The sequence below is a fragment of the Mauremys reevesii genome, linkage group 2 (genome assembly GCF_016161935.1).
Source record: "Mauremys reevesii isolate NIE-2019 linkage group 2, ASM1616193v1, whole genome shotgun sequence".
Taxonomy (NCBI): domain Eukaryota; kingdom Metazoa; phylum Chordata; order Testudines; family Geoemydidae; genus Mauremys; species Mauremys reevesii.
The window spans coordinates 202,660,310-202,674,197 of NC_052624.1; the positions used below are offsets into that span (position 1 = coordinate 202,660,310).

At 38.8% G+C, this 13,888-nt stretch overlaps 1 protein-coding gene across 7 annotated transcripts in view; it reads right to left on the bottom strand.

Annotated features, from left to right (window-relative positions):
- The window catches only part of LOC120398708 (putative uncharacterized protein DDB_G0271606), an 85,592-nt gene that overhangs the window by 18,224 nt on the left and 53,480 nt on the right, over positions 1–13,888 (bottom strand). For 5 of the 7 annotated variants that reach the window (XM_039526281.1, XM_039526283.1, XM_039526282.1 and 2 more), the window contains one exon: positions 7,056–10,452. The exons of 1 other annotated variant lie outside the window; for it this stretch is intronic. In XM_039526281.1, the coding sequence (XP_039382215.1) occupies positions 9,889–10,452 (564 nt within the window). In that variant the 3' untranslated portion in view covers positions 7,056–9,888. Of the gene's footprint in view, positions 1–7,055; positions 10,453–13,888 lie in introns of those variants that run through there. One more of the 7 variants, XM_039526286.1, reaches the window with a different exon arrangement.

Below are 13,888 nucleotides of genomic sequence, written 5' to 3' on the forward strand. Positions count from 1 at the left end.
TTCAGCTCTGAAATTTGGACTCTGCTTTATGTTTCTGTTTTGCTCTATAGCTATCAGTTGTCAGTCCCCCTTTAGCCCACCCCTGCCTTACCTCTGCAACCCTTCAGCAGCCCAACCTCAATCTCTCTCCCCATTATGCATCTCTCCCTCCTTCGTTCCCCTTTCCTTCTCTCCTCCGCTCCCCCTTCTGGCTCCCTTTCCCCACTGCCTTCACTTACCCCAACCATCCCTTCCTCTTTACCACTTCAACCCCCAAGTATCTCACTCATCCTCCTTTCAAAACAAAATGTTTGTAATATAAAAACTACATTACAGTGATGTGATATTAAATATGGCATGACTGACAACATGACACCATCCCTAACCCTAATCTTTGTTTGTATGTAGTACCTCTTTCCCCACCCTTTGTCTTTGTTTAGATTGTAAACTCTCATCACAAGTAAATTATGCTTTCATATCTACAATCAACCTACTGTACTCTAATCAGCTGTCATTTGGGACTAGCAGGTGCCAGAAGATACTCAGAAGGTGATAAAAGCCAGCAGAGTGGGAGAGAAGTAGCATAGCTGTCCTGACACAGCGCTTAAAAGAGCGAGAGACAGTGTTCAGAACAACTGAAGGTAGGAGGAGGCACAAATAAGTTAAAGAGGTTTGACAGTAACCTCTGCAACCCAGTCACAGATTTCATTGTATCCACCGGTCATCACACACAGCCAGGAAGTGCAAACAGGAGACTGAGAAGAAAGGACAGGTATTTGGAATGGCAGAGAGTGATGCTATGTACTTGCTGTGGATACTTAGCAAGCAGTTCTGTGTCGGGGGTAGTAGAGCCCCTCTTTGCTTCCTTTATCATTGAAGATTGATGCATTTCCTGGCCCGTTGCCTAACACTGTCTCCATTGTCACAGTGCATTGTCTTTGCAGTGTGCTTTCTGCACAGCCATTGTGAGAATACTATTTCAGGTAGATAGGCTTTTTTCTGCTCGTTTTGATTGGTGAATCTAGTGCAGAGGATGAGATGCACGACCCCACCTAGCTTTTGCATAATTTTACATGTGCACACCCCTTCGCTGAGAGAACTATGACCAAGTCATCATGCCTCATGTGCTGGAACACTTTCTTCTGGATTATTACTAGGGTTTCAGGGCTAACTTTCTTCTGTTTTGCTTATTTTTAATTGTGGATGCAAAGGGACAATGTGGCCCAAAGTCAAAAGTATTCAATGCATTTTAATTCATTACAGTTGAAGAGATATATTAAGATAAAATGCTTGCTGTATTTTTTCATTCCACTACTGAATTAGTTTAGTCTCTGTTCAAATAAGCATCGTATACAGCGTAATGATTCACCAGCCAGTTCTGTTAATTCTCATATAGGCAACATTGAAAGAAATTCCTCAATGGCAAGTTTTTCTGACAAACTACTCTAGCTATGTATCCAACTCTTCAGTGGAATGTTCTGTTTAACATAGATAAAAATCACGCTGGCATTTTAGCCAAATATGTGTTTTAAATAATTCAGCAACCAGGAATAAGGGCTGTACTATCTTTTTTGCCAATTTTCTGTGGGCGTAGTAAGAAGACAATGTGCAGTTTCTCACAGGGCAGTCTCCATCCTGAACTACAGGACATACCCAAGCAAACTTGGAGAGGCTTCTGCAGGCTCTAGAAGATGGGATGGTGGAGATGGCTGAGCACACTTCTCCACTGAAAGGTGGGGAATCATGACAAGAGGATGTCATGTTAATTGACCCTTCATGCCCAGGGGTCAATTAAAGCTATAAACCCTTCTGTACAGAGGTTTATACACCTCCAAAACTGAAATGATACAAAATTGACACTAATGTAAGGGTTTGTTTTTTGTTTTGCGTCAGCAAAGTAATGAAGGAAACCAGTACATTTAGTATTTCTGAAATTCTAATCTTCAGAGTTTTCTTAAACTTTGCTGCCACTGTAAAAATGAAAAAAAAAATTAAGTAATAATATTTAAGGTTGTATTTAAATTATTGAGTTATCATTTGCCCGGTGAAGCTGTATCATGGAGTTGGGTTTGTTGCATGTGATCATTTTTGGGGGGGATAGGTAGGGGGAAAGATGTTATAAAAATTCTCTCACAGAGATGCATAGAGGTGACATCCAGGCCATCTGATAAATACATTCATCTCACACCTTTGACTGCCCCTAATGCATCTCAAGACTTATTCTAATGCTAAAACCCCCTGAACAGTTTCAAACAGCTGCCATTCAAAAAAAAAACAAAAAACCTGCTAGAAAAACATTTCCTCTTTCTCCCTCACAACTACCCCTACCTAAAGCATAGGATGGGTAAGATTCAGACCTGACTTTGCTAAATAATATTTCTCTAAAAGTGTAATTGTTTTAATGTCCAATATCCCTCATTCTTGCAGGGACTAGAAGATTTACCCTACTGGGATTTGCGATTACCAGATTGCTTTGGAAAGAGTTGAGATTTCAGACTTAAAAGCATGATGAATTTAAGGTATAGAAAAGCAATTTTAAGAGTTTTTTTTATGGCTCCATCTGAGCTCTATGCAGTTGGAATCTTGGTAATTAAGACATCTTGCTTTGCAGGAGAAGGAGGGAAACAAAGGTATTGCATGTGACGAACTGAGAAATAGGTATATTATTTTTCTGAATGTGTGTTTGTTTATGGTGGGTTAATTGCTCTGAATTTTATCAAAAGGGATTGTTAAAGAAATCAAGCAGGAATGGTAAAACAAGAGCCCAGGTAAGGAGCATCTCTGCAAACACTCAGATACAAGAGCCAGGTGTATAGCTGTGATGGGAGAGGGGGAGATCAAACAGAACAATAAACCATTACAGGACTGGGCTCAGAAAAATAAGTGGGGATTGAAAAAATTGGGAGAAGCTTCCCAGGCGAGACAGTGAAAAGCTGACAGGTGGGGACTGACTGGGAGACGCAGAGGAAGGTCTGCTGCCAGCATGCAGTCTTCCTTCTAAGTTTGGGGTGAAAGTTATGCATTTAGGTTTGCTTTATCTTCCTCTGGCAATGCATGTATAATTATATTTAATCCAGTGTTCCTAAATACTGTACTCCTGTTTTCTAATAAATAAGGTCTTGTCCTGGGTCACTGCAAAAAGCTGTTGGCTGCATAGCTCCAAAAGGGTAAGTCTCCCACAGGAGTCCAAACTCATTTGGACCTGATGAGCCACTGTGGGAAATAGGTACTGAAGCCAGGGACCCACTCATGAAGTAGCAGAGCCATATGGCTCCCCTTTGAGAAAAGTGAAGGCCCAGGACCTATCTAAGAGGGATACGTTCCACGAAAGCCTGTATAAAGATTAGAGGCAGATAGCGCTTCATGGCAGCACACAAAAAGGGTGTTTTTACACATTCTTAAAATAGTTCTATAATATAGGTAGCAAACAGTATTCATGATTGTGCAGTCAAAAGCTTTCATCAGCATGCGTTTGGAATGCCCGGTGCAACTCATTCAGGACTTTAACATTAGTGATAATGCACCTGTGTCTCACTCATGCTGGCAAAATCTCTGTGCTACACCACTTCATCATTTATTCCATGTTTACTCACATGCATATTTATATAACATATATTTTGCTAGTCAGGTAATCAAATCCTGTTCCTGTCTGATTTAAAAATAAGCAGGGCAGACTGCCTGTTCTACAGTAAAGGCTTCAAATTTGTATGTTTTGCAAAATATATAAATATGATTCATTTTTACAATTTCAAACTAAGCCTCTCAGCAGGTAGATTATTTTCACCCTCTTAAAAACCCCACACACTTCTAGCAATGCATGTATAATTATATTTGTAAATGTTCTCAATGAAAGAAGCTACTTAGAATTGTTTGATTGAAATACCCTTTGGATTCAAAGTGCCTGATCACCGCCCCTAGTAGTGCTTTAAATGGCCTTAGCACTTGATCTTACATGATTAGTAGCAGCATTAGAGTAGTGTCCAAAGACCTCAATGAAGCGTGGGACCCCATTGTGCCAAGAGATGTACACACACACAGGGAATTCAAGGCCTGCTCAGAAAACATCAGTGGCCAACTTTTCAGAGAGATCACAACCTCTGCATGTGCCGAGGTGTGATTTAAATAGCGTGGGAAAATGTGTACACAGTTATTTAGTTTACAAGTGAAAAAACAATTTGTGCAGAAATTTGCATGCTAAAGGGAGATCGTGTGTGTGTGTAAATCATCATGTTTACGCATAAGTGATATATACAGTTTTTGCACACAGCCAGTAACTGAGCCAAATCCTGAGAACTCTTTGGAACTGTGGCATAACATATGGTGCAACATATGCATAAGAATTTAAAACAGGTGTCCTAGAATATGTAATGAGGCAATGGCTGCTCCCATCATAGCAATGTTTTAAAGGCATAAGCATGGCAATTAGGAAGTTGGCCAGAAATGGTGGCATAGTGCGAACTTGCCAAGAATTACAGAAAAAGCGGTAACACCAACAAAGTCAAAATAAAGAGTGCCCACACATCCAGAACTCATGAAAGCCGTGGGAGTGCCTCAGAAGAAGGGAGACCCAAAACACCTGGAGTAAAAGTCTGTCACAAAGTACCAAGGCCCCTGCACTGAGGTAATGCACGAATGATTGCCAATCAATGTACACAATATGGGCAATAGGATGCTGGCACTAAGTCTCAACTTTTAAACAGCATGCAAGGTGCAGCTTGTGCTCCTTTCCCCAGTTGTGTTGGCAGTACCGCACTATACAAATTGCCCTTTGCTTCTAAGGAGCATGTGCCTGTCACCTTCAAGTAACAAGTATGTTGCAGAATTATCAGCTGCTCGTGTTCTGTGTCTGTCACACTCACTAAATTCTTACCAGCCATTCCATCTGTCATGTCTGTGTTATCAGGGTCAGACTGGAGTATAAGGGTAGAACATAACACTATGTCCTCTCTTGCTGCTGCTTCTGTGTAATCTGCATAGGTGCTGCCACTGTGGATACCTGTGCCCTTTTTGTCTGATGTTACATTGCCCTTTTATTCTTGCCACGTGTTATATGCTTAGGAGCGACTGGGCTGCATAGTGAGAGTTTCCTTACTGCACCAGCCTTCATAATGTTAGCCCTGGTCTGAGACACTGGATGCATGCTTAGCAACATATTTTGTCACACCCCCATTTTGTGCAGGCTCTCTTACTCCCTCAAACAACAACAGTGATACATTCATGTCAGCTCCCTAGGCACGGCCTTGAATACCCAGCCACTGCTGCCTACTCTCTGCAGTGCATAAATCAAATGATCACCTGATAGTTCTCAATGCTGATTCTTCTAATAGTGTAACCAACCCCTCTAGAGGTATGAATGTTATGGTACACTGGTATCTTAGATGCTTAGTAGCATACTGTGTGTATCACCAGCTCACAGGTTAGCAACACAGGTCCACCACAGGCTCACAGGTGCTCCAGGCACTAGAATCTTATATTAGGTGAGAATTGCAGATTTTTTTGGTTTGTTTGTTTTTAAATAAAGTTTCTAGCTCTCATGGCCGCAGAGAAAAACCTTAAAATGTGAACCATAACGGCTCAAAAGTCAGAAGGAAAATAAAAAGCCCATGCAAAGGTATTCATTTTAAATGATTTTGAAGGCAATCTCATAATTTTTGGAGGTTTGCCTAATTTTTCAGCTCTGCGGACTGGCAGTTCTATAACGCACTTCAAGTAAGAGAGAACTGCTTAACTAGAGCTGCCAGAAATAACCAGAAATAGGCCTGCAGCTACTCTTGCCAGAATCTTATTGCATATTTATGGTCTCCAAATGACCTTCAGTTGAACTTTGGTCAGTTTACAAGTGGAATATTTTTAATTTAATTTATTTAATAGATCTACTTTTTAACTAGCAGTCCTGCCCATTCAGGCTGAATTGTTTTAGGCTCCTATATCACCAGCAGTAATAAATATTTTACAGTAGAGCTGGTAAAAAAATCTTTTTTCCCCCCCTCCATGAAAAAGTTTAGATTTCTGGCAGAAAGTATTGGAAATACTTTGATTTGAAATGCTGCTATGGTGTCTCATGGGAATTATAGTTTGGGTCCCTCAAGCTCCTATTTTCCCCTCTATAGGCCAAGCTCCTTAGTCAGATTACTACTCTCATGATGCACCATGGTCTTGTCTCTTGGAAGAGGGGAAGTGGTGCATCATGGGAGATGTAGGAGCTGCCCACACAGCAAGTAACCACCAGCAGCAGGCAAGGGTCAGTTGACTCGGGCTTGCAGGGCTGTAAAATTGCTGTGTAGATGTTCAGGCTCCGGCCACCATGATGGGGGAGTGTCCCCGAGCTCAGTCTTCAGCCCGAGCCTGATTGTCTATGCAGCCCAAGACTCATGAGCCCAAGTCAACTGATCTGGGCCACTGTGGCCGTGCCATGGGTCTTTTATTTCAGTGTAGATGTACCCTCTGTCTGTCCCGGGAGCCCAGGGACTAACCTTTTAGGACAATTTCACGAATAGTTTTGTGTAAACACTAATATCATTGTGAGGATTCCAAGTTATTTCAGTCAGGCTTTCTGGATGAATAATTATGGATGTATGCTATTTTAGCTAGAATTCTGATCTACTCCCCAGCAAGGGTGTGGTGGCTAGTCTCTGCTCCCTTTGCAGTACCTGACTGGCATGAAGAGTGTGGAGGCAGAGAATCTCTCCCTTACGACCATCGTGGATTCCTCACACTACCAAAGATATTCTCAATTATGATTCTTCATTTAAACCCAGAGTTACAAGGGCTTTGAATTCTTTTCTTTTCTTGACTCTTCCCCTCCATCTTTTTGTCTTTGTTAAAAGAACCGTTAGTTGAACTTACTAACATGAGAAAGCTGAGCAAGTCTGGCTCAAACACCATGAAAGGGAAGATATAACAACCACTGTGATAGAAGCTGCCTCCTAACCTGTCAGTTCATCAGGGGGATTGCTTATAGTTTTAGCATAATTCAGCATATAAATTTTTCCCTAAACAGAAAACAAAGCCAATGGACAATATTTCACACAAGACTTCTTCTTCCCTTAGGTCATACTAAATTCAATTAAAACAAATTAGAGGATTGTATTTATTCTCCATATAACCGCCAGTACTTATAAAGAAAATTGTTCACAAAGGGAAAACATAGGTGATCAGACACCTTAAAGGGAACATCGTAGGTATTATGGATACTGATAGAAGAGTAAATACATGAATCATAAAGAATGCATCAAATCAAGACCTAGATTTAACAATGTAATTTTCATACAATTGCCACAATGCACGGTAATTCATCAGTTTCTGCAGTACATAATTACTTTCATTTTAGAAGCTGTCTCCCACCTGCCTTGCCCAATCATAAGTGTATAATAATCAAATGTGTTTCCAATTAATTTGGATAGAAAACACAGGGGTGGGAACAAGATCATGGATCACCACAGCTAAAACAAAAAACATGAAGCCACGCCAACATTTGTAATAGCATGTTTTCACCACAGGTTGTAGAATTGGAGGAAACTTGAACAGCATTACATAAACTTGTTTTGACATGATTGCCAAGACAAAAAGTTGAAAATTGTACATGCTAAACATTTTATACTTTAAAAACTGCTCTGAATTGTCAAGAATAGCGGTAGCTGTACAACATAATAAATAGTATTTAACAATTTCCTCGAAATAAGTGCACAGTATTTCTAAGAGATAAGGTAATCTACTTCCACAAATGTCTCAATAAACCAAAAGCAGCATTAAAACTTAAATCTAAATATGTACAATGCAATTAGAAAAGCAAATATTTCAAAAGGATAACAGGTTCAGCACACATTTGCTATGTTCTAGTGCCATCTTCTAGAAAAAGATAATTAGAATTTTCTGTAGTAAAAAAATAGTTTGGACTGGGGAATTTGTGTAATCCACTTAATTTCATAAGAAGATGTGTGATTATACTATTTCTCTTTTCAGTTATGAATCATTAAGAATCTCATTGTTTCTCAATGCCAGCTTCATATTTAGTGCAAATACTTCTGAAAAGGATTTTCCAAGACAAACTATGTATTGGCTTTAATATATAATTAAGAGTTTAAGATATCCAGAACTTAAAACCCATGAAAATAATAATCCTTTTCTTACACTTACTTTTACTTAAAAAAAAAAAACCCCTTTTCAACTGCATCCTTACTAGAAGCGTACACTATAATCACACTTCCAAAACACCTAATGGAAGAAGCTGTGAATGAAATAGCTAGAAATTCCTAAAGCTTGGACCAAATTCATCCTGGATATTACTCCACTAGCTGCAGTGGAATTACACAAGGGATGAGATTGGTCCCTTCTGCCTCAAGATACTGCACCTGTGCTTTACTCAGCACAGTGCATGAAATAGTGCAAAATGGCTATTTTTAACACTAAACTTATCTTTTCCTACAAACCTCCTCTTACAGGAAATGTTAGAGAGTGATCAGTATGCAAGTCTGGTTTAAGTTTAACAGACTTTCAAACATCATAGTATTAATTAGATGTATCAATTCAGAAGCACTGAATTGCCTCAAGATTAGTATTTCTATATCATGTGTGGAATTCCCAGCACCATATGCTTGAAACTATTTTTTCAGAAACTATGTGTGCTCTTCATTTACTTGAAATAGCATGAATTTACTGGTAAAAAATAGAGCTTTTAATATACCAACATGACTATTTAATGACCATTCAAAGCAGGTTACTGAAGTATGGTATTTTATAAATGTTTCAACTGTCCTTCCTCTCAACATTTACTTCTGCCCTTTGTGGATTTTTAGTCTTCGGGTAAGTACAAAAGAAAGATCTTCAGGGTAGCACTTCTCCACTTGCAAATTCTGCAACCTTTCATTTTTATGGTGTTTCAGCAGTTACATCTGTTTTTCCATTAGTGCCATCTACTGGTGTAACATTGCCACTGGGTTCTAAATCCTCTATGCTCATGTAAGCTAACAAACACACTTTCTATGAGCAAAATGGTGATTACCTTATTCATGCAGGTTATCTCGTTGATTTTAATAGGACAGCTTGCATGAGTAAGACAAGCAGGATTTGGCCCAATAACTTTTTGTAACATTGAAAAACAAAAAATACTTCATCTCTACAAAGAAGAAAGTAATTCTCTATTAATTCTTTTACTGCATTCTTTATTCCTATATATTTCAGTTCAGTCTCAAATAACCCCATATTCTTGATTGAAAGGCTGTTGTGCCCCATCTCCTCCTTAAATTAGACATCTCACAAAAACATACTATATGTTATGGATTTTTGTTGTTGTTGTTTATGCATTACTCCTTTGTGTAATACTATATTAGTTTAAAGCCAAAAACCAAGGACTCGATTTCTGTGTAGATTTTAAGTGAGCTATTTCTATTATTCAAACACAATATTTTCTCATTGAATAGCTATCATTCAAAAGAAATTTCAAACTTTATAAACTAACATCATCCACCAAGTATGGGCATGAAAGCAAAGGTTGTTTGTGTATGGTTCTTTTGGAGTAATGAATTCACTACTTTTAAGGATCCATTCCCACAGATACATGCTCATGAGTATTCATAATATCATTAGTCTCTGAAAGTGCACATTTAGAGAGCTTAAATATTTGCAGGACTGAGCTCTAGGTTTACACCCAAATCTGCTTCATTTACTCAATTTTCCCATGTAGAAATCTTTGTCCCACTTCTGATTTTTGTTGGCTACTTTGGAAAAGAGCTTCAATTTCTGCTGAAAAGTAATTAATCATCCTAATAGCATTCAGAATAAGTAACATTTCTCTGTCTTTGTACAGTATCTAAATCTAATTGGATTGTACCCTACTGGCTTTCCTTCATTGATTGGCATCAGCGATAATGGTTACATCTACATTTGCTGAGGACTGGAACAGTTTGTCCTTTATGCTGTAATGTTTAGCTGATGGGATGCCACTTCTGTTGCCTCAACTCTTTGCAAATTACCATCTGCAAGCTTTGCTTTTTCTTGTCTCTCATCCACACCCTTTAACGTGTCTGGGCTTACTGGCAAGAGATCAGGTGCTGACTGTGAGCAGACCTCTCCATCTGCAGTGAAAGTCTCATCCTTAGCTTCAGGCTGTACATCCTTCTCATTGATTTCTGTCTCTTTATTTGTGACTGACGCATCAGCAATATTTTCAGATGGTTTGTCATCATCTTTTGCTACACAATTACAGCCTGCAGTAATGTCTCCAGTTTCCACCTCTGCAGCACCATTTGGAGGAACCTCAGTGGCCATCCCACCCAAGTATTCTGTCTTCACCGTTTGCTCCTTATTCTCTTCTGCACTGCCAGAGCCTACATTAATTGAACACTCACAGTGATAGTAACCAGATTCCTGCTTCTTCTTATGCATGGCACAAAGATCAATTTGACTGAAGACCTCTGTGCCAAAAGGGCTGTCTTCATATTCCTTATATAGATCCGAACTAATCTTTCTGAAGCCCTAAACATTAAGGAAGCATTTTAGCATTACATACTTAGGAAAGATTTTAGTCTTTAAATAAACTTTTTAAGTTTCATAAAAACATTTAAAACTTTAATACACTATAAAAATCAAGAAATTTCCTCCTCCCTCCAGTGCAGCCATGTTTATACAATACTAAATTAAGGGTGGGGGGGAGTTGATCTACTCTGTTTTTCAGTTTCAAGGTGTAAAGAGATGGATGCCATGAGTAAAATAAGGTATAGCGATATTTTTGGCTAAGCAAAAGATGTGTAACTTTTTTTCAAACAAGATATTATGGGGTCATTTTCATTAGGACAATCAAAAAGAGCAGAGAAGCTAGATCAAATCCAACATCCCAATAAGTTTTAAATGCCCTGCTCACTTTAGTTTTAAATATTTATCAAATGATGTTGTATCCACCACATCCACTGGGAGACTTTCACAATCTCCTTCATCACATTCAGGAAGGTTTCTCTATTATTCCACATAAAGTTTCATCCCATTACCACCTTGTACATACTGAATAATTCATCTCCCTCCTTGGTGTTTACACCTTACAATGGAAAGTAAATTGTACACTAGAGACAGATTACAAATAGAGCTCATACAGTTTCTTTCCCCTTTATCCAGAAGCAAGAAGTGCTAAAAAGATTCAACTTGGTGGCCTATTGTGAAAGCAAGCTTATTTCAGCAAACTGAAAGAAAGGAAAACACACACACCAGAAGCCCAAGCTCTTAGAGAACTACTTATCGCTGTTGATATCTTGGCAGCTGAATACTATAGTAGTCACAATGTATAAATGGAAATGTCAGCATATGAAAACACTTCAAAGAATAAATATGTTCTCTTCATACACATACTAATAACTGCCATTCCATCATGATCTAGGAGTATGTTCAATGATCTTTGTAAATTAAGTGTTGTCAAAATTAAAAAAAAAAACATTTTCACTAAAAGCTCCCATAACTCCTCTGGTAAAAATATGGTCTGAGTAATTTATTTGCAATTCTCCTTATTAGTGGATTCAAGTATTATGAAGCTAGCTGCCCTTTACAGAAACTAATTAAGTATGTTTGAATAATTTTACAGTTAAGCTATCCCTAAAGGCTCTAATTCACTCAGTAATATGCTGCCAATATTTTAACAAGGATTTCCCACAAAACTTTTTGCCCCTTAGCCTATAACAAACCATATGTGTCAAAGGTCCATGTGCTTACACAGAAGAGGAGTGAAGGCTAGATGAACTAGTAAAAAGCAGAGAAACATCCCAAATTTCCCCTCAACCTAATGGGAAAGCTTTAACAGGGCTCCTGGGAGCTCTTTGCAGAACACCAGTGAATTCCCCTGTACCAATTTTGTTCAGCCCAGCAGTCTGAAAATACTTAAGATTAAGAGAGTGCAACATATATGAAAATAAAGAATTCTTCACAGTTTACTTTCTAAGTCTACAGCTAATGGTGCCTACAGTGCAGAAAATTTGCATAGTCTGCAGCATGGAAGTGTCATGAGAATTGTAAAAACAGTCACAAAGTCACTTTGATGCTGGAGTAGGAATCAGAAAGAGAGCTTCAAAATTCAATGTTCTGTTAAAATATTAGACGTTACAGGCTAGCCATTTAAAAATAAGGACAGATGTATGTAAACCTGTGTGAATAGTTACCATGATGAGTAAAGTTGTGAGACTTTTCCTCTGTGCATTCAGTTACCAAAAATACATGTGCAATCTATATTTGCAAGCAGAATTTGTGTTTTTGTGTGCACAGTAGCATGGGCAGACTTCTAAGTGTCTGTATTAGAAATAATGTTGTGATGTTGTGTAACCCCACAAAAAAATCTGTCCCTCTATAGTGCCACCTGGCCCAAGTAGAGATTGATGAGTCCACTACAGCCTTGGCTAAGAGCCATTAATGTTCTCTTATCACTTTTTATCAAATTCAGGCTCAGTCTACACAAGGAACTTATGCCAGTATAACTATGTTGCTCAGGGGCATGGAAAACCCACACCTAGGAGCAACGTAGTTTTACTGACCTAGCCGCTGGTGTAGATAGTGCTATGTTGACAGGAGAGCTTCTCACAGAGGTGTAGTACCTGTGCCAATGGGAGAAGCTCTCCTGTCAGCATAGGTAGCATCTTCACTAAGCACTACAGCAGCACCACTGCAGCACTGTCAGTGTAGACAAGCCCGGAGATATATTGGGACATATTCCTCACTGCTCTTCCTGGGAGAGTGATGGGGGCTCTCTCGAGGTTGTTCAATATGTGCTGGATGATGTTCTAAATCAATAGCAAGACTCATTGACTTCAATAGAAATAACATCAGGCTTTAACATATGAGGTGTCCCATTTGACTCATTTCCCATCTATGGTTAAAAGGACTGTGGTGAGAAAATGAGCTCTATCCCTGTAACTTACATTAGCACAAAGATGCTGCCAGCCAAACTTGCCCAGTTGACAGTTGCTCATTTGGTAGTAGCTGAGTTGAATAGCATGCAGCCAACACACCCAGCCTGCACCTACAAGTCTTTTGTTACATGATAACATACTATTTCCATGAAGACAAAGGCTAGTGCTTGCAAAAGTGTTTCATTGAAAGAGGATCAAAAGTTAATCTTTTCTAAGTGACAAGACCTTTGACAACTATCCATGCCACACATCTTACTAGCCACTGGTAATATAAAATATTCTCAATATATGACCAGGTTATAATTATTTTTCCAACTTCACATAAGAAGCACTCAAGATGCATTTGGTATAATGGTGAAGTGGTAGTTTATTATATGAAAAATGTAATTATAACCAGTAGATGGCATCATAATAGCTAAAACAAAATTTTGTCCTTTATTTCTTGATTTTTATAAAGATTCATTTCTTTCCTTTAGTCACTAGTAATGGATCAATTCAAGATAGTCCATTCTCTGTCCCTTCTTTACCATTACATTTTCATTCAAAACGGTTCTAAAATCAAGTTAATTCTTAACACACACTTTCTCAGTTCTCATGTCAGATCTTTCACATATATACACCCTGATCCTCCAGTTTGATCTGCCTGAGCAAATCCTATGCCCTTGCCACACCTTATTGACTTAATTGGGACTATGTTTAGGCATAAAGAAGACGGTGATCCGTTGACCTTCATGTCCACTGAAGTAGGACAAAAAGTAATGGGCTTAATCTGCAGCAAGGAAAATTTAGGTTAGATATTAGGAAAACCTCTCTAACTATCAGGGTAGTTAAGCACTGGAATAGGCTTCCAAGGGAGATTGGATGTTATTTAGGACAGGTTGGACAAATACCTGTCAGGGATGGTCTAGATTTACTTGGTCCAGCCTCAGTGCAGGGGGCTGGACTTGATTGCTCCAAGTTCCTTCCAGCCCTACATTGCTAGCATTCTATAACAGCAGGACTGAACTGAGGCAATCATAGGTCCTAAG